The 22,221-nt window shown below is 43.2% G+C and overlaps 1 protein-coding gene across 1 annotated transcript in view; it reads left to right on the forward strand.

The window, feature by feature from the left end:
- The window catches only part of LOC147881681 (pre-mRNA cleavage factor Im 25 kDa subunit 2-like), a 103,403-nt gene extending 103,275 nt beyond the window's left edge, over positions 1-128 (forward strand). The window contains exon 7 of the mRNA XM_087401230.1: positions 42-128. Coding sequence (XP_087257356.1) covers positions 42-128 — 87 coding nt within the window. The remainder of the gene's footprint in view (positions 1-41) is intronic.
- The last annotated feature ends 22,093 nt before the right edge of the window (positions 129-22,221 follow it).

The following is a 22,221-nucleotide window of genomic DNA, read 5'->3' on the forward strand; positions in this document are numbered from 1 at the left end:
CCAGCCAACGTAATCCTCTTTATATGAATTTTCACTTGCAGCGGTACGGGACAGTGATTTCCGCCATTCCAATGCAGCTTGCACGATTCTCTTTCAACAATGTAGAAGTGGATCAAGAAGATGAATGAATTCCCTGTCTTGTTTCTTGAGTAAGCGAAACATTACAAATTTCACGCAATGGTGACAAGCTGGGATGCCACTGCACTATATGTGCCAAGCACAGATACTCCAACTCACGAAATCACTGGTGTAGAATAGAACATAATGTATGCCACAGTGCAGAGAGGTTATCTCTTGAAGTAGGGGCACCACCAAGCAAAGCAACAACTATTATTTTTTGTTCATTCCAGAAAATTGAATGCAGGCAGCCCGGGCAACAATTCTTGCGTGCACAATTTGGGTGTTTTAATCCTCCTCTCTGCTTAAGTGTGGGCAATTTTCAGGTTTTCAAGCAGTGGCATTGCATTGGTTACCTGTGAGTCTAAACCTTTTGGGACTATATGTCAAAGAAATTCCACGAGTTCAGGATTGCAGCAAAAACCTTCATAATCTCCATGAAGAAAATAAGAAAAAATAAAGCGAGCATACCAAAATAGAAAATTAGCAACAATGACCTGGAAATTATCCATGGGAAAGACCTAGTGTAAACATACCCCTGCTAATAACCTTTTTGGTTCTCTTTTCCTTGTGCCTGTACAATCGACAGTCTAATAATATGGTTGTGCTCTACTTGATAGGTGTTTGTTTTAATAGGGGGAAAACAAAATACTGTATGTGCCTAATGAATTCAGGGCCATGTTTCCTTAGGACAACACACTCTATGTCTATTTTTTTGGTGATATATTTATTGTTTGCAAAAGCAAACTGCTTCTGACATGCTTGTGTACAATTCCTACAAAGAAAACCTTCAAGGCTAATGCAATGTATTGAATGAGAGCACGTGCATTGATAAACTTTGATGTTTCTTCTTCTTGTCTCCCTGGCTCAAATCTCAACTCTGATCTTGGTGAAGGGGTAAACAGTTCTTTCACCATGTCTGCAAAATTCTTAGCTTGCTAGGCTCCACCTTCATTGTGATCTTAACTTTAATTATATCCTTCCCTTGAAAGAGGAATTGTCTTTAACTGACATAGCTTTTTAATTCTTGAAGGGAGCAAGCTGCTGGATTTGGTAATCTAGTTTTTATATTCCTAATGGGCATGGTGTGTTGGCTTAAGAAAGGGCTATGGGTGGGCTCAACTGTCCCTTTTGATCCAATAGGAAGCTTGGATTTTCAAGCTTCCTTGTTAATTGTCAGCCTGCTTTTGGGATCTGGCTATTATGATCTCAACTCCGATCTTGGTGAAGGGGTAAACAGTTCTTTCACCATGTCTGCAAAATTCTTAGCTTGCTAGACTCCACCTTCATCATGATCTTAACTTTAATTATATCCTTCCCTTGAAAGAGGAATTGTCTTTAACTGACCTAGCTTTTCATTCTTGAAGGGAGTATAACAAGCTGCTGGATTTGGTAATCTAGTTTTTATATTGCTAATGGCCATGGTGTGTTAGCTTAAGAAAGGGCTGTGGGTGGGCTCAACTGTCCCTTTTGACCCAATAGGAAGCTTGGATTTTCAAGGTTCCTTGTTAATTGTCAGCCTGCACCTGGGATCTGGCTATTATGGCAGCCAAACGTGAATCTTTTGTTCACCTATTGGAAAATTTGGGATTTTCCTGTCTTTTGCCCTTGCTTCAAAGCTCGGTGAAGTCACCAGTAATCTTCTTAGTATCTGTAGCCTGCAATGTTTTTGGTTTTGAGTTTTACAAATTCTTTCCGTATAGACTCTATTGTTGGAACAAACCAGAAAGTACCTTGAGGCCTTGAAACCGGACCAAAAACCCCAAAAACGAATCACTGCTGGTAGAAATGCAGCTTGGATCTTCGATTCGCAGCAGATAATCACCAAGATAGATTTTGAATTTCATAAAAAACAGGGAAAAACAGGATCTAATATCTTCATTTGATGAGGAGCAGCAGGGGATTTCTTTTGGGAATCAAAACGAACTGAGAGAGGGAGGGAAAGAACATAGATTGCTACTTCCTCGCAATATTTTTGTTCTTCGCTATAGAAGCTGGAGAACACAAACTGAAATCTGAAAATCAGAATTGCAGCACTTATCTCAAACATACTTCACGATAGGACAGAGGGAGGGAAGAAGATGTAGCACGCACAACACTAGGGCCCATAAATAAGGGCTAGACCCCCTTGGAGGTCTTTATTGCAATAGAATAATACTTTGTACAATTGGCTCATGAAAGAGCATGAGTTCAAGTACAATCTTTAATCAATCTGGAAAGCCAAGGGCCTTTCTTTTACAGACTAGGCCTAGCAAAAAGCTAGGGCCTTTTTTCTAAAAGCTACTTTTACAAAAAGTCAAGCTTTTAGTATTTTTCCTTATAAATCTGGTGCTTTGGAGCTTTTAGCCCCCTTTTAATCTTGTGGGCCCTCCTTTTAATGAGGCGTCCCCTTGTCTTTACTTTTTGAGCCTTGTGGGACTTGCTTTTTACGCATTTCTCCCCACTCTTGGGTCCTTTTTGCACTCTATTAGGTCCTACACATGGCACAAAGAAATTCCAACACTTTAGTGAAATGCATGCATTCCTAGTTCTTGGACTAATACTAGTCCCTTGTAGGCGTCCCCACAATTCTCTTTTACCAATGCAAAGTAAAAGTAAAAGTAGTAAAACTTATTCTAGTGAACCAAAGTCAGTTTTCTTTTACCACAGTCAATATGATAAAGGCTCTTCTTTATTTCTTGGAAGAAATACCAATTGGTGACATCCCCTCGGCTTCTAATCAGTTGTCCTCAACTGACTTGTCCTCAACTGAAAAGCTTCTTGATACAGTTGGAAAACTTGGGGATACCTCCTCTCTTGGCATCAATTGCCTAATAGTTCTAGTACTTGGCAAGATACCTGTAGATAAACTTGCCTCTGGGTGCTTTTCTTCTTTGTGCGGTATACAATCTATTCTTGTTGGAGGGTCTCCTCCATCTCTTCCACTAAAGTGGATCTTGGAATCCGGTAACTTCTTATCATTGTCTTGTGGCATTCTCTGCTCCTATTGGTCACCTGGCCTTCCAGGGCACTAGGCAGCTACACGCCTCTCTTTCTGCAACTAAACACTTGCTTTTTGCATGGAGATTCTTGCTTTTCTTAGGCATTTCTTACTCTTTAAGAGCACTAGGTAGCCAGTCAATCCTCCACTTAGTGAGCCATCCATCCCTGACCTTGTCATGACTCCTTACCCTCTCCATACCTTACAAAATTGGACACCACTATTTCTATGTTCCCCACACAACCAGCACAAACTTTGTGCACTTGCTCCCTCGGTGATCTTTATATTCTACTGAATTCTTAGATGCTTTACTTAGCTGAGCATACTTTAACCCATGATAAATATGCATCTGTCGTTTTTGAGTCCTCACCTGTTTCTACATCCGAATTGGTCCCACAAGCACTTGATGGACCAGAGTCTCTACACTCGCAAGCTACAATGCAAGCCAAGTTTGATTCCCTTATGACAAACAACACTTGGTCTATTGCTCCTCTTCCACCAAATCGTAAACTTGTCAGTTGCAAATGGATCCTTAAGAAAAAACTTCAATCTGATGGAACCATTGCATGATTTAAAGCTCGTCTTGTGGCCCATGGCTTTAGTCAAGTTGTTTGACTTGGCTATCATGAAACCTTTTCACTAACTCTTCATATGGCATCCTTTAGACTTGTCCTCGCTCTTACCACCATGGTCGATTTGGAACTTCATTACCTTGATGTGCATATGGCCTTTCTCCATGGCAATCTTCTTGAAGGGATATACATGCAACAACCTCCATATTTTGTTAATGCAGATCATACTCAATATGTATGCCTTGGGGGGTTCACTACCTAAAATTTTAGTGTACCACGTGCATTCAAAATGAGGGGTATTTTAATATCACTTTTGGAAAAAAATTAATAGGTTTACACTAATAGGAGGGGGTTTTTAATTCAACTTTAGAAAAAAATCCATTAGTTTATAAGTAACGAGGGGTCACTTTATTGGGGAAAAAAATTTAGTTGAGGGGTTTATAAAATACCCCTTGAACACACGTGATACCTAGGATTTCTTAGTGGTGCACCTCTCGAGATATATGCTGACTCCATTGCTCACTATACGGATTAAAGTAATCTAGTTTCAGCGGTTCAATACCTTCATGCTGCAAAATGCGTATTCTCCACTCCTCTCTAAATCTAATATCTATATGTGTCATACAGTCAACACACTTCTAATTGTTGCATTTTATGTCAATGACATGCCTCTCATTGGCTCATCACCCGAAGTCATTTAACATGACAAGTTTGAAACAGTGTCCACAGTTGCTATCACTGATTTAGGTCCCCTTACATATTTTTTTAGACTTCAAGTCACCTATGATAGAGTTCATGGCACATTGATATTACACCAAACTAAGTTTCTTGATGAAATACTTCGTGAGTTTGGTACAGTCAATATTAAAACCGCCACCACACCCATTCCAATCACAAGCAAACTATGCTTAGCAAATTCTCCATAATCGAAACATGATAAACAATTTATGACACAATTTCCATATAAACAACTCATTGGGAAATTACATTATGTTGTGACAGGTACTCGTCTAGATAACTGTCATAGTATAAATTATTTATCACATTTCATGCACAACTCTGGTTATAAAGATTGGAAAGCCTCGTTATTTGAAATTCACACGCAACATGGTGCTTACCTATACTCACATCACTTATTGGTTGGTCTGCCTCCGATTGGGGGGGTGAAATAGATACATGGAGATCTACTGCTAGGTTTACTTCTATACTTGCAGGTGCAGTAGTAACATGGCAATCAAAGAAACAGGTTTCAGTTACTTTATCATCTATTGAAGCTGAATTTGTAGCTATGGCATTGGCTACTAAAGGAGGACTTTGGATACACATGCTACTTGAAGAATGGAAGTTGATTCCGAAGACGTCATTAAACATCTATTGCGACAATCTATCTTGCATTCATCTAGCAAGTAGTCCAAAATACGTAAACCTAAAATATCATTTCATACGAGAAATGATTAAGGACTATAAGCTACAATTGGAACATACTCCAACAGAGCTTATGTGGCCAGAATTTATGACAAATCCATTGCCTACATCAAAACATAAATTGTTCTGCTTTAATTTAGGACTTAAAAGAATTAAATAATCATGGTATTAGCATCGAGGGTGTGTATATTGGTTGGCATCAGGGTGATTCTCAACATGAATGTATTGGTTTCTCATATCATCTGTGTTTATTCCGCAATTGGATTTCAAGTTTATATCATTCTAAATGTGTTTGTTGAGGCCCTTTTTTGTCTCATAATAATTTGGATCATTGACATTTTTTGATTGCATGCAATATTAAGATTTTGAGAGCTCAAAAATTAAGAATCCCTCTCTAAAAAGCTAGCTACTGCTATCCACACTCTTTGCAAAATTTGTTCTTGGAGTTACTGCTAACTCCATTGGGCTCTTAATGAACTATGAAGACGAACAGATACATGTTGATCAAGTTCGAGCGAAACATAATCTTAACTTTCAAACTAGGACATGCATGATTTAGGCGGACACATACTACAGACATTAGATTTCCCCAATGAGCAATGTGTTATTCCCACCAACTAAGCCATATGTCCATGGATGAAATACACTCTTTGACCAGTACTCCATTGTGCCACCATTGCCTTAAGGAATTGCTTATTTTAGTCACTTGTTGCTTTGTTGTGCTTAACTACCACCTCTCACACATTGAATGATGCCCTTCATGTTGCTCCTTCACAAACTTTGCGTGCTTCCACAAAATTTTTTTCTAGTGGAAGAGGAAGGTGCATTCCTTATCCACCATGATGACATTATCTAGGCCCCCATTGAAAACCATCCTTACTACATTCCAAATTTCTTAGGCCTCATGCATCATGAATTTGTGGAAATTGGCCGGCTAGGAGACTTAACTATGTCATCTCCCAAAATAAAACCTAGCTGGCCATGTATTTCTCTTTCATCTTGCGCAAGGCTATCATAATCAAGTCCTAGATCCTGGAATGTGCACAAATAAAGTTAACATCCATATAATGGTCAATTCATCATAGAATAAGCATGAAACAAAATGGAAATTAGACTTCCCTTAAATCATACATGTCACATGCCATCATAGTCTTCTCGATGAATCAATGAGTGTGATCAAATTGAACCCAGGAGACATGAATAGCTCCATTCACACCTTGCCTCATGTGGTTCTCAATGTTGACCTGGCCGCTCACCCCCTAGTGGACATCTTGAAGACAAATAACTTTTCGTCTAGTTGGCCTTGCCTAGGAACACTACTGCCATAAATGAAGAAGTACATTAGATATTTTCTTTAACATTAGTAGACTAGTGTAGTCTTCTCTAAGTAGCCTACTCTCAGGGGGTTCACCTCAAAAAAATTTAGTGTACCATGTGCATTCAAAAGGAGGGGTATTTTAATCCCACTTTTGAGAAAAATTTAACAGGTTTACAATAATGGGAGGAATATTTTAATTCAACTTCAAGAAAAAAAAAGTTAGTTCTTCATAAGTAAACAAGGGTGGTTTTATTAGGAAAAAAATTTGGTTGAGGGGTTTTTAAAATACCCCTTGAATGCATGTGATACTAGGAATTTTGAGTAGTACACCCCCAGAGAGCCTACTAGTCTTCTTCTCTTAGGAAACAATGTGCTTGAACTTGTTATAAAATAACAAGTGGGTATAGTAGATGGGTGCAAGGAATGTCATTAACGTTATTTTGCTAGAGGACAAATTACCTTTGATTCTCCACGAGTGGGATGAGATCTTCCAAGCACTAGTGTAGCTCTCCATCCCTCACACTTCCTTATTTTTCAAGGAATCCAATTGGAGACAACATCGACTTCATAAGCATTTCCTTGGCCACGCTCATTTGAATGTGTGAGGGCTTGCATTGATGTCCACTATTAACATTCTTGACACCAAGATTTTCTTGTTCTCTATCATCACCTTTGAGGTACTTTGTTGGATGCAGTGATGGTGCTCACCTATGTGAACCATAATGAGTGTAATTGTTTGATCATCTAGCATAACATAATAAACCATGCATGGATAGGTGGCAATGCAAGATGAAATTATTCTAAAGTAGTGGTAGACAATCTCTTTGCCTCCCTCCATAGCTTGCATGCCTAGTGCTACCCTCCTTGGTAAAGATCCTTTAGATAAAGAAACTTTGTATTTCTTAATATTAATGTTGTAAGGAAATTTGTTCCTGTGCTACTCTGAAGCTCCCATGGAGTAGCTTAATATTTGAGTACATGTGATATGTATTTTTGTTGTCAAAGGTTTAGTCTATACGTGACCTTCAAATTTTTGTTCCATGCCATCCACCCTGGCAGACATAAATTCAAGGATAATGACGTTTCCATTATAATGTCTTAGGATCTCTTTCACTTGCTGCCTAGCTTGGATCTAAGAAATTAGATTCTTTAAGAAGTTGTTACTATTCAGATTCTTAATACATGGTAATATACTTTGTCCAAGCTGACAGTCATCATCCACCATGTATCTACTATCCTTGATCAATAGGGAAGGTGATAAAAATGCATGAAGCTAGTCACACTAAACGTATTTGTTGCAAGTATTGATTGGCACCAAGAAGTATCCATATGCCCTTACAGATAAAGATGATGATAGCATGCCAGTAGAGCAATAGCAACTCAACTGGTGCAATTCGCACAACTTTGCTACACAAACCTACCTCGATGCTTGCTATGTGGTGCTCTACGACCTTCAATTGGTAGTCGGTAAGCTTGATCGAAACATTTATACTGTTTTAGATCTAATGGGTGGAACTTTGGTAGTTGGATTTAGATTTTGTGGCATGTAGGTATGGTATGAAATTGGTGGATGCAATTGTGAGAATTGAATACTTGTAGCAAATCCAAGGGTACAAATAGAGCCACATCGCATTCAAAGAAAATTCAAGGGGTGTATTTGTGGCTATGCCTACAATGAGCGAATTGATGGGTTGAAAGTATCTACCAAACCCTCCACAATAGAGCCTTGGATGTGTTTTGATACACTCCCATCCTTGCTTGCTTAATCTCAATGTACGTGTATCATGAGTTTGATGATAATACAGAGGGTATAATATTGACACTCACGCTCTTAAAAAATATAGGGGATATATCTTTCTCTCCTTTCTTCACCAATATCTAATACCCTCTTGTACATGCACTCATATAAGGAAATACTAGGGTATAGCTCATTGATGTCCATTCTATCACACTGATAACTTTCCAAATTTTCCCTTTTCTTGGTTGATCACTCAATGATAAAGTCCTTGTGCTCTCCTTGGCTTCCCCCTCTTTCTTGCTCACTCTTGCCCACCACTAGTAGCCATATACTGCACCCTAGCTTTCGGCTCCATCTTGTTCACGCCTTACTGTCTTCCTGCTCAAGGCTCTCTCCTACTCTCCTTTGATTGCCCTTGGAAACAACAGGTTGCTCCCAACTTATCTATAGTCAAAGGCTTGTTGTTTCTCAATGGTTTTTAGTGTTTTTTCTCAGGTCAATTTTGTTCTCTTTGTAAAGTACTCCCATGAATTTTTATAAGTGTTCATCTCCAAAAGAAAATTTCAATGTATTTTCCGTCAAAAAAAGAGTAAAAAATGAGCTGAACTACTGTATTTGGGAAGGTCCAACTCACCCACTACTACAGCCATGGTGGGAACCATCTAGCTCGCCCCCATTATCGAAAAGACTCCATAGCAAAACAATGGTGTACATCACCAAAAGTTGATGTTTGAGTTGGGAGATTGTTGTTAATTTAAGTGAGATTGTGTAGTGCCACCTTGTTTTTGGGATGGAATTTATGCCAATCCATCCTTATCTCCACTAACCCCAAGCTATATCTCCCATCTCCACATAAGACAAGGTTGCAGCTCAAGGTAGTGGCCTTCTTCTACCACCACTGCATCATCTTTGACGTACTTACATGAGAGGCCCTATAAATTCTTGATCATTATTATCTTTGATTCTACCAAGAAGGAAATATATGTGTACGTTCTCTTTGGGAGGTCAGACCTCGTCGATGAGGCCATGGTATTCCAATGCGATGCGACATGTAGAACACATCATCTTGCACATGGATCTAAGTTCATGGAGTTAATGATGGGTCACCTTTGCTTGCTCTCGATGTTGTTGCTTGTAATATTCATCCTTCACATGCAAGTCATCCACTCTCAACTCCTCTGATTCAACATGGGCATACGTACATGCTCAGACACCATGGCAGCATGATGTACTATACCATGGACATATTCCTATGGAGTCCCTTCCAACATCAATTTTGGCCCCTCCATCTACTCTTGTTCTTTGTTTCACTCAAAGATTTAAGAAACCCATAAAATGACAAGAAAATCTCTGCATCAACCTGAAGATGTAGTGGAGAGCTTGATGGATTGTCATCCAGCTCATAAATAGGTTGTGATGCACTTTAGGCCTCAATTAAGTCCTAAGCCATTTGAGGCTCAAAACCCATTTATGAGGCTCAAAAGTTGGAGTGGCGAGGTTGAGCCATTTGCGGTCTGAACCTCGCAAGGCTTGTAACCACGGGTTATTTGTGGCTCAAACCCCATAAAGCCTGTAACTGTACTCCCTCCATGGTTGCAATCGTTGAAGTAAATCATGAAGCCTAATCACCTCTAATCACTCATTACCATGCATTCTGTGACTGTACTCCATGGGTGTTAACATGCCCCCATTCCTGTTGTGCTAAGCCGCCCACGGATTAGCCGCGTTGGAGGAGGTGGGTGGAGACAACCATCTAGAGGACTATGTAGCGGTCCAATTGATGGGGAGTGAGCCAATTCAGGTACGAGCAAAACTTTCAAACATGGGTGGCATGCATGTCCTCATATGTGCAGATGTGATGGCCATGGAGATTGCAGACTCAGAGGTAGAGGGGAGGTCCTAAAACTGAGTGGGGCTGATGTCAGGGTTGAAGACAATCTAATTGTTGAGCTTGTGAAGCTTGTCGTCAATCATCTGACTGTGGGTGGGGAGATCGTGGAGGAGTAAGAGAATGAGGCGGTTGAAGTAGATTGCCACTATGACTGTGGGATCGGGGACAGGGAGCCATAGGTGTTGTTGAAGGATTGGAGGCGAAAGAAAAATCCCTCAAGCATTATCTCTTTTGAAAAATTTTACTTTGGAAAATTGTACAAAATGTTGGGGTCCTTCTTTTGGAGCTCGCAAAACTTGGCCCAAGTCCATTGACATTCCATGGGCATGTATGGGGGGTGATCCATTGGTCGATGTGGGCATTGCAGTAGTAGCGCAAAAATTGCTCCTTTTTTAAGAAAGGAAGGTGCCAGTGAGGCTGGAGGTTGGGCCTTGGCATAGGTGAGGGGGATTGGAGCATTGCGAGGGAGGTGGTAACCTCCTCGTGTGCGCTGCCAATCATTGAAGGACTGAATGATGAACTGAGTAAGGGGGTGGACCTCCATAATTTCGTGGAGGTGGAGTCGGGAGCCTTTGATCTACTTCTTCTAGTGGTGCATGAGTGTAGTGTCGGGTAGTTCTTGGAAAGATTGTAGGTTGGGTCTCCACTATTCATCTTTTGATGGGGAGGAGAGTTGGAGGAACCTTGTCATCTTCCATTGCCACCATTGGTTCCTCATCAGCGGTCCCTATGGGCATGGTGTCGGTGGGTGTTGGCTCTTTTCCATGACTTCTATAGGAAGAGCAAGGTATTCTCAGTATGCAGGGTTACGAGGCTTTTTGTCACCTATAGATATATTGGTGTTGCCGTTTGTAGTATAAGTGTAGCTTAGGACCTCAAGTCATATTCTGATGAGAGACGTATGCTTAAGTGTGGTAAGAAAACATAATGCATGCATGTGCGAAAAGAATGTGCATCATCATGGTTGGGGTAATGAAGGCTTTTTCCTTCATTGGGGGTTGAAGGTTTCAGGAGGAGTTAAAGGGTTAGAGGGAGATTTAGGGTTTAGAAGGAGGTTCCAAGGTTCAAAGAGAGGTTCTATAGTTTAGAAGAGATTCAAGTGTTAGAAGGAGGACCCAAGGTTTAGGGTAGAGTACATGGTTGAGAAATGATCTCCCTCGTAGATCATGGAGGTTAAGGGTTGAGGAACTAAGGGTTTATGGGGAGGATAGGAGTGGGAGAGTAAGAAGATGTAAGAGCATGGGCGGAAAGGAGAGAGAGAAGGAGCAGGAGGGAGGAGGAGAAGGAGGAGGAGGAGGAGGAGGGAGAGGATGGGTTGCAAGGTTGGAGGAGAGGGGAGGAGGAGTTGCAAGGTTAGGACATGCTTTTGGATGTGGAGTGCAAGGCAGCATGGACACTTGAGATGCTTGGAATACCAAAGTAGAACTCAACATAATGCCCCAAAGAGTGTGGGCTTCATTCCATTATGCAGTATTTATACAAGTTGGAGAGCTTCTCTCTCTGCATGTAGGAATTGTACGACATTCTCTCTCTACATCCAGAACTTGCATATAGAAGTTGCATGTAGGAGTTGCAAGTTGCATGTAGGAGTTTCATGTTGCATGTTGAACTTGCATGTTGCATGTTGTATGTAGGAGTTGCATGTAGAACTCACATGTAGAACATGCATGTAGGAATTGAAGTAGAACTTGCATGTTGAGGATTCCTAAGAGATATTATTCCTAGCCTTATGCAAGTATAAGAGGAGATTTGCCGTTACTCTACACACACATTATGTACTACCTAAGTCCATGTTGGCACGGAGACAACATACTCTTGGATCCATTTTATTACCCGTCCTTAAGTTATGGCTTATTTTTGATCATGTAGCTGGGAGGCCATGTGTGAAATCCAGTGGCTATGGAACTCGTGTTGTGCCAGTTGATCCTGCTGTAAAGCCTTGGCAACATACAAATTTTGCTTTGTTTCCAGGTAGCTTGTATCCACCATTTGTTTGAACATAGATACATAGCGTGCTTCTAAGAAGATGACTCTTTAATAGAATCAACTTGTAATCTGAGGATTGATCCATTCATTGGGATTGAAATTGAGTTGAGGCAAATGGTGGTCAAGGTGGTTGGGGACCTCCAGAATGTATTCCAATGTTTTGCAGAAGATAGCACTTTAGTGAAGGAAGCGGTCAATGTTGCCGTGCACTATTTACTCATACTATTAAAGTGCTTGGACAATTGTGCCCTAGATATTCCATTATACACCAGAGTATGGTTCGATCATTGGCCAATTAATGTTGCGATCTTCATCCAAAGTGTCTGTGTTGGCTTCCCATCAGCGACATCGTGGAACTGCATAGAACTTGGGATGGGTTTTGAGACATGTAGAGCAGCCACAAGCTCTTGGTACACCACCATTTTTCATTGTAGTGGGACTTCATTGATGTTGTCTTCCATTGTCTCATTGTTGTGCACTCATTGTTGTGCACTAGCAATTGGAGTTCAAGCTTGTAGATGATTATCTTTTGGGATTGCATCTCATCGATTTTTTCTTTGTATTTATGGTAGATGGATGTATATACCTCCTTAAGCTTTCTTATTTGCAAGGTGACCTTTGCCTGCTAAGGAATGACTTCAGTGGTATTAGACCATTGGTCCAAGACTTGTGCTTGTGAAGTGCTGGCCTATTTAGGGGTAGCAAGTTGGTCCTGTAAGATTCTGCAGTCCCTTGTAAGCTCTTCAATGCTGAATGTGCATATTGCCAAAGACTGTTGCATGTCTTCAACCTTGTCTTGGCAATCCTGGATCTCTTCGTTTTATGAATTAGAGTGAGTTGAGCTTGTGCCAGTGCCTCCCTCTACTGAGCATGTGCGGAGGTCAAGGAGTTATAGTAGGTCTGTAGGATTACCGTTGCTTGTACTGCTACTGTCAGCTATATTTGCTTTGGTAGAGGTGGGAGGTCACATCCCTCACTGCCTTGTCTTTAGCTTGGAGAGCTTGGTTCATGCACACTTCTTCAACCTCCTTCTCATCTACTTGTGCCCGAAGTTCCTTGACCTGTCTGGTGATTGCCTGGATTTGGTCTTTGATTGTTGCTGCAATCTGTTTGTCCAATTCTCGTGCATGTTCCTCCTTGGCCAAGCTAGTGAATAGTTCGAACATTTGGATCATTTGGCTAGCTTGATGATGGAGAATGATAGATGGTGATGAGGACTGGCGATACTACTCATACATTTGGTGCCTATGTAGCCATCTTGATGATTCTATAGAACTTGTTGGTGGTTGTTCCAATGGTATTTTAGTCACTTTGGTACAATAGTCATACTGTTGATCTGGCACTAGCTCCCCTCGTGGCTCATGGACTCGCATGGCATCATGGTGATGGTGTTGATGTAACCTCAAACTCTAGTGCCGATCTTGCCTCAGGCTCTGGTTGCTACCGTTGTTGGATATATATTGGTTGTTGTGCATCGAGCTGTAGCATCTCATGGGGTAATTCCTCAATTTCGACCTCCAAAACAAGCATTTCTTCTAAGGTATTCACATTTGCCAATGTGGTAGTAGGAGAAGTTGGTGATGGCTCCCATGCTGGTGAGAAGGGAATGTCCAACTCCTCAATAGGTTTTGGTGACTGGGGTAGAGTCATTTCTCGTTCCTGTAGCTCTTTTTTGATGATTACAGCTAATAAGTGTGAAATTTTACATTTTTGGCATGATGAACCATCTAGTTGTTTTGTGAAGAAGATGACTAAGTGCTGGATCCAGTCTTGCTTTAGTTTCCTACTCAGCAAAACCTTTTCCTAACTTTATGCAAGTATAAGTGGAGCTTTTCTGCTACTCTACACACACATTCTGTACTACCTAAGTCCATGTTGGCATAGAGAGAACAGCGAGTGTACGTACAAAATGGGGTGACTTGAGTAGCATATTTAGGGCTTCATCCGAGAGGTCGACCGGGGTAGTAGAGGAGATAGATTGGGAGTCCCCATGCTATGCAGTGCTAGTGTCGGAGGCGTTGGAAGAGTACTTGGAAAGACTTGTGGGAGGAAGTGGGGGTGGGACGAATGGGGGGCTTGTTGGGTGGGTTGGGTGGGATTAATGGGAGGCGGCTATGAGAGCTTGGTAGGTGGGGCAAAAGAATTAAATACAGCAATGGCTCCTTGAACCTCCTCGTTGGCGACTTTCTTGGGGTATGCTCCATGGATTGTTTCAAAATTTCTAATCAAGGACTCAAGTGAGTCTTGGAGAGATTGTAGCACCCAATTGTAGAGTATTATTATGCCAAGGGGATGGTAGGCGGTGCAGCGGTAAGCTACGAGATGCCCTTAAATTTGTATCACGGAGGCTCGGCCGAAGGTATGTATCGAATTGATGCTAGCTTGAAGACTTTCAAGAGTGCAGACCCACGGGCTGAGTTTGTTGCATCACGTCATCATCCTGAGGATAATTTATGGACTTTGTGATGACCCGATACCATGCCTAGAAGTTAAGCAAAACTGGGTGGGTGGCAAGGGTTTGGAGGTCAGAGGGACAAAGGAGAGAGAGACTGGAACGTTGAAGGTCTAGTAAGAAATAAGACATGGTGAGAATGGGGCAGCAATGGTCATGATTATAGCGGAGGATGGTTTGGAGGGCAATAAGAGGGAGTGAAGCAGTGAGATCGAGGTGGAAGATGAGATTCTATGCACAAAAGGAATCAAAGTGCATTTGGAGGGTTTGGGGGACAATGCATGGGGCGAGTGTGTATGTGGCTAGCTATGTGGAGATCGCCCGGTACATCTGAGTTTCTTGCTACTTGCAGTCTTCCAACCTGAAATCCTCTAGGTGGCCGGAGGTACAAAGCCGCACGTTATCTTCCTACATTGACACAGTTAGTGCTTGTTCCTGTGCCAAGAGATCCTAGAGCATCTGGATCTGGCATTCATAGCCCTCCTAAGTTCTTGCTTACTATGCCTTGACTTGCACTCGTTGTTTGGTTTCAGTTCGGAGGCAGGACTCTTCCTTGTCAGCTTGGTCCATGAGCGTTTGGACTATGGATTCACTTGCAGCGAGCTCATCCTTGAGCTTGGTGACCAAGAGCTCGAGCTGCTCTGCCTTGTTGCGGTACTCCTCTACTCGATCAAGGGCAATTTGCCCCGTGGCTTGGGCAGTAACCATTAATGTGTGGCTGTCGCATGTGGATAGCTATGCCTAGAGGAGCGTCATGGAGAGGTGAGAGGCCTATTCTTGCCATCTCTATAGAATTGTGCATGCCATTTGTGGGAGCTGGGCTATTGCCTCGAATAATTGCTGCCCCATTTGATCGGCACAGAAGAGCTGCTTGGTCATCATGTGGCTATACCAACTTGGTGCCTGATAATGGGGCGTATTGCAAAATTGTAGGGCTTCGATGAGGCTTGCACATGGAGAGGAGGAGGAGTCAGTGATGAAGGAGGTGGTCTCCTGTGGGTGGGTTGTGTGATTGAAGTTGAGACCTGGGGTGCAGAGGGGGTTGCCTGAACCTCTTGAGCTCTTGGGTGGAGGCCAATTGTGATTGTCCCATATCCAGGGAGATCATCGATTGAGATGGGCTCCTGTTGTACATCCTTGCCCTTGGCGTGAGTGCTCAAGGTAGTATTGTTGGCATAAGAATGCTTGCACTTAGTGATCCTTATATTGGATGAGTAGCTGACTGCAGTTCGATTGAGTGGGGTGATTGACTAGAGTGGCACCGGGCTTTGTTTGTGCTCACTTTGGGGCAACCTCTTGTCTCCTCTTGGTCTGCTTGTACTGGTCCCATGGTAGTTCTATCGACCAACTCGTAGCCGATTGGTGGTTGCAGTTGCAGCATGTGATAGAGAATGGGCATGTACAGCATGGGATTGCCGATGACCTCACCATGAGTCTTCAGGTCCTCTCACATATGATTACAAAAGTAATCTACCCAGTTAGTGATGTGGGGGGTTGCCAGTCTCGCCAAGATGTTGGGCACGATCGATTGGTGGTGGTTTGTGTGCTTGACTTGGGTCAACCACTGTAGGGCTTGTGCTGACTTCTCCATCTCTGGCTTGATAATTTCTTTGAAATGAATGCGCCCCTTTCTCTTCTTGCAATTGTACTCGTAGATGTCACTGAGGGCCTTGAGAATCTTCTTCTTAATAGAGTATTTTTTGATGATGATTGGTAGAGGCGGCTCGCACCATGTCCACGTTGAGGTGGTAGAAGTGGGGAGTTCCCGTTGTGTCGTGAAGGATTCCAACATTCGTATTGGGGTTATAGGCTTGGAGAAATTCTCCCAAGAGCCTCATATCTAGGTGACAGGGAAGGCAATTTGCCCATGGGTCCTAGACCTATCATTGTGAGTGGGTCTGCTCCATAGGCGCTTGATATGCCACTGCATTGTGATAATGGAGGGTGTAGTCGTGACCCTCGTACATGTAGCGGGAGTGGATGGCACATGTGTCGAGCTGTTGGATTCATGCCTCTCCCAGCAGCAAGTGCGTTTGCGATTGCACAATTTTGTATTCCCCTTGTGTGGGGGCCAGGGTGCTCGTCCTTGTCATTCATGAGGGGGGAATGCATGTTGTTGTAGGCACCTCTTGGGTGCCCTGTTGAGTAGAGATTTCTTCCTCCACTTGCAAAAGGCTTCAGCTGGGAAGTCACAGGGCATACAAATTGTGGCAGAGGTCATGCTCTATGATTTAGAGGGACCGGTGGCTTTCGGAATAGGGGGGGGGGAGGCCAAGCTCCATCTCGAACTCAAAAAAACTGGTTTTAGGGTCCATGGGGAAAAAGGATGGCAATTGAGTAAAGAGGGAATTGGTAGATGAGGAGGAGGTTGAGGACATGAACTGAGGGCTGAATTGCTGTCTGGAAGAGGGCAGAGGGCTGGAAGATTCCTAGTAGAATTTTGATAGAGTTTGACTTTAACTGCTATGGTGATGACCCAAGGGGATAGGGGGCCTTTTTATAAATTTCACTGTCCCTACAGCCCGAGGGATGGCGTAAGGCGACGGGGCATGGGGATAGAAAAGATGGCAACAGTTGGGGGGTTGTTGGTAAGGCAATAATCATCGAGATAAAAACCATGGCAATGATCAGTGGGATAGCAGTAGGGCAAGGGTCGGCGGGATAGCAGTAGGGCAATAGTCTACAGAATAGTAGTAGGGCAATGGTCAGTGGGATAGCAGTAGGGTGATGGCCGACAAGATAGCAGTATGGTGAATGACCGATGGGATAATAGTTTACAGACTGAGAGAGGGGAGGAAAGGGAAGAAAGGCAAGAAGGGGGAGGGTGGAAAGGACATGGGGTGGGGGAAGGGAAGAATATGAGGAGAGAGAGAGAGAGAGGTGTAGGTGGAGGAACAAGGTTATGAAGGGGTGGTTGTGAGCATGAGGTGTACGGATGAGGCGAGTGGTGGACTATGAGGTCAGTGTGCAAGAATACAAAAAATGCAGAATGGACATACTAATCACCTAGTGCTGACTATGAATACATGTGGGTGTATCTATAGGGAGGTGAATTTTGAGTTACAAGTGCATTGTGGGTGACATGCTGACCATACAGGCTCACCTAGACCTAGACTCAATGATCATGTGGAATCGGTGGAGACGAATGTTGCACTGCCACATAGTGTGTTAATAGCCATGTAGAGCATGTGTCTAACTTGTGTCTCATTATGGTTGCTAGAGGTGCATTAGCACGATGACGACCCTTTGTGGGGAGATCTTTTGTCGCGAAATAAACGAGTTCTTGTCTGACCACAATCAGTGCAAAAAATTTCTCTCATGGTTTGGGCAGTGCCGTTGGTGATGGTATGAGCAGAACATCCTTTGACAGATCACCCTTGGGCTTAGAGGAAGGTTCTTGTGTAACTCCCCTGTTATAGGGGTTGGTTCTTGTGTTGCTTCCTCATTGTCCTGGGTGATCCTCACATTGAGTTATACAATTTGTGGTACTAGGGCACATTTGGGACTTGGGGGTTTGTCTATTGTGGTAGGTTCGATGGTAGGTTCTTGTGGTACTGCATCCATGATTGACACACGTTCTTATGTTACTACCTTTGGAACCCCTGCGGTTTGGGATTTGAACTTTGGTACCCGAAAGATCGGCTTGCCTTTGTAACCATCCTAGTTTTCCAAGAGCTTGGTGGCAATCCAGCACTTATTGGGATGTTGCAGTTGGAGAGGTGGATTAGGGCCTGGGAGTTGAGGCAAGGGATGGTGTCATGTCCTCCACCTAGGTGGGGTTGCCCCCATCGAAGTTGTTCAGGAGTGATTAGGGAGCCATACTCTGCTTGGATCTTTTCAGGCCGTTTGTTGCTATTGAAGTAGCATTGAGCGCATAGAATAGCTTCTTGTACTTGCTGTTTGTGGCATTCCTGAGTGGGCAATAGTAGTAGTAGAGTAATTTGTGATCATACCTAGCCACCACTATGGTTGGTTCTTTGTTCCTTTTAGGGTTGGGATTCGGAGGGTTGGGATTCTGAGTGTTAGAGGTGGATGGGGCCTTAGATCCACCCTCACTCAGAACTTATTTACCTCGGGCCGGCGATGGTGCAGTAGGTGGACTAGGACATGGTTTACAAAGCAGAAGTACCACAATCCTCCCACCATTCATGAGGGATGCTATTCTGGCCCTCCATTTGATTTGACAGTTCATGGAGTAACACCAAGTCCTTCCCAATATTATCTTTTCATCATGCAACCTCGTCTCATCTAGCTTTTCAAGGTCAATCAAGTGTTCTACCAAGGCATATTCCATTGGCATAACTACCTCCACCCCAAAGGCTAGGCTGAAGGGGGTGCAGTTCGTGCTCGCTTTATAAGACGTTCGGAAGGCCCACAAGGCTGTGATGAGCTTATGCTCCCAGTCAATATGATTGGCCTCCACCATGCAAGTTATGATCTCACAGCAAGTTTTATTCGAGCTCTCTGCTAGGACATTCGCACTAGGATAGTATGGTGTGGATTTCCTATGTATAATCATGAATTCACTGGTGAGGATCACTATAGTTTCATTGAGGAAATGAGTTCCCAAATTGCTGACTAGCTCTAATGGACATCAAAACCGCATGATAACTTGCTCGTATAAGAACTTAGCAGTGGATCTTGCATCGGCCTTTGTAGTAGCTCTCCCTTTTATGCACTTGGTGAAGTAATCTGTGGCCAAAATAATGTACCTGGCCCCTATTCCCTAAGCTATTGGGCTTATAGGTTTGATAAAATCTATGCCCCATTTCTCAAAGGGCTGGTCAGTATTGCGGGAAGGTCATCTTTGACTCCCGTTGGAGCTTCGCCATTTGGGATCCTTGAGAGGTGGTCAGCTAGGACATGGGTATTCCCTTTATGCACAACAACTGTGAAGTCAAACTCTAAGAGGATTAGCATCCACCTGGTGATGCGTCCCATCATGCATGGCTTATTGACCAAGTACAGTAGTGCGTGGTGGTCCACAAATAAGATGAACTTGTTGGCCAACAAGTAATGCCTGAACTTCTTGACTACATAGACCCTCCCTCTCTGTTGTTGTGTAGTTGACCTTGGCCTCATTCAATTGCTAACTTGCAAAGTACATCGGGTAGTCCAGGTATACTCCCCTGGTTGGGCTAACACACACTCGATAGCAAAATTGGAGCCATCTATGTGAACATGGATTATTAGATTCCAATCCAAGGCTCGTAATACCAATGTAGTGGTGGCTAGGGCTAGTTTGAGGGTTTCGAAGGACTTCTAGCATTCTTCAGTCCACTCAAATACTACTAACAATTTGTATAGTGGCCGGGCTATGTCCGTGTAGAACAAAATGAATCTTCGATAGTAGCCCGTGTGGTTGGTAAATCATTGCACTCCCATGGCATTGGTGGGGGGTGGTAATTCCAAGATGAGCTTGATTTTGTTGTGGTCCATGGAGATACCATTCCGAGACACTATGTGGTCAAGAATTACACCGTGTTTAACCCAAAATTGGCATTTAAGGGGTTTTAGGCATATATGGTACAACTGACACATTTCTAGGACCAGTCTCAGGTATTTCAAGTGATCATTCCACATCAAGCTCATGCATATGTCATCTAAGAATACTTCCACGAAGTCCCTTAGGTACTCCTTGAAGATGGTGATCATCAACCATTGGAAGGTGGTGTGTGCGTTGGTCAGCCCAAATATCATTACTCTCACCACATACACCTCACTCAATTACAAAGGCCGTTTTGTGTTGATCCAGTGGAGTGATGGACACTTGGTTGTATCCGGAGAATCCGTTTAAGAAGCTATAGGCTTCCTTTCTGGCTACCCTTTCTAGGACATGTTTTGTGAATGGCAAGGGGTAGTGGTTGTGCCAAGTGGCACCATTAACTTTTTTTAGGTCTATGCATACTCGAATCTTTCCATTCTTCTTCAGGACTATCACAATGGGTGACACCTAGTCGGTATGTGCGATCTCATAGATAAATCCTGCATCTATGAGTTTTTGGATTTCCTCCCTCATTATGAGTGCATATTTGGGTATCATAGGGTAGGGACATTGACCACGGGGGTTCACTAGTAGTAATAAGGAGATGTCACCTGCGTGCAATAAATATATGAAAATTCCCCTTATCTACCCCTTATTTATGGGACCTTACCTTATAAAATGTACATTCCTTCCCTTATATAACCCCCTTCCCTTACACTCATGTGCCACTGACATATGCTAGACAGTGGAGGTTTGATTTGACCCTTACTATCCCCTTGCTCACCTCATGGGGTTTGAGCATGTTGAACATTCTAAGGGGAACCACCGGGGTCAACCTCTCGAGTTAGGGCATTGTAACTTGGAACACTATTCTCTCTGGGACCTCAATGTTGGCCAGAATGTGCATCCAATTTTGAGAGAATTCCAGCTCGGGGAGGTGCATACCAAAATTCATCAGAATCTTTTTCAACCTCTTCCCTCTCACTGGGTTGGAACAGCTTTAAGGATGCTGTCCGGATGGTTGTGTTAGATTTTGTGGCGAAGAGTTGTCCTGACAATGGGTGGGCATGTAAGTCCACCCCCATGATTTGCTCCTCATGCCACAAATAGATGTCGGTGTGCTAGTTGTGTATGAGCCAAGACATTCGCAAGAAGGGCCTACCTATGATGGCTTCATATCCTGGCTGTTGGGTAAAGTCCATGACTATGAACCTAACAGGGTACAAGAAACTGCATACTTTGATGTTAATACCAATGAGGACTCCCAAGGGTTCCACAGTTCCACCACCATCGACTAGCTTCACCACCAGATGGGTTTGCTCGAGTGCAGGTTTTCCCCACTTCACCTAGCATTCCTTGGTACAGGCACTCACTCCCACTCCCCCATCCAGGATGGCATCAAACTTTTGGTGCTCGTAGGTTATGGGGATAGCCGCGTTAGTGTCATCTCCTTTGAAGTATTGGCCAAACTCATTGATGGGAACCTTGGGAGTTTTGTCCCTCATCTAGCGATTGATCGGCCTTAGGGCTAGCATGTATTGGGGGTAAGAATCGTCCATTCATCCAATTGGATAGGTCCTGCCAGAGGGTGGGATTCCCTCTTAACAAGGAGGTGATCAACATTTTTACCTCGGTAGAGAGGAAGGCTGCCAACTCATGATATTGCAGAGTTCCTATGAGGTCTCTCTACCTACTAATAGTAGATTTTTGAAACCATAAAGGTCTCCCTCTTCTTGTAGGTTTTGCAATACTAGGTCCTCTTGGAACATTGGCTGCATCAAATCTGGAGCCTCTGACTTACCGAAGCTGGAATGTTCCTCTTCTTCTACCCTTTCTAGCACCCTGAGCACCTTTGCCCCTCTATGAGTGGTCAAGTGTTCTGGGTGGATTGTTGGCTCTTTCGACTTCTGCATGAAGAGAAGGATATTCTCAATATGCAGGGTTTCGAGGCTTTTTGTCACCTACATATATATTGGGATTGTCGTTTGTAGTATACGTGTGGCTTAGGACCTTAAGTCGTATTCCGATGTGAGACGTAGCCTTAAGTGTGGTAAGCAAACGTAGTGCATGCATGTGTGAAAGGAACGTGCATCATCATGGTTGAGGTAAGGAAGGCTCAGCTTCATTGGGGGTTGAAGGGTTTAGGAGGAGTTTAAGGGTTAGAGGGAGGTTTAGGGTTTAGAAGGAGGTTTCAAGGTTCAAAGAAAGGTTCCAAAGTTTAGAAGAGATTCAAGTGTTAAAAGGAGGATCCAAGGTT

The sequence above is a fragment of the Dipteris shenzhenensis genome, chromosome 30 (genome assembly GCF_047967505.1).
Source record: "Dipteris shenzhenensis isolate YYH24624 ecotype China chromosome 30, Dip_SZ_1.0, whole genome shotgun sequence".
Taxonomy (NCBI): Eukaryota; Viridiplantae; Streptophyta; class Polypodiopsida; order Gleicheniales; family Dipteridaceae; genus Dipteris; species Dipteris shenzhenensis.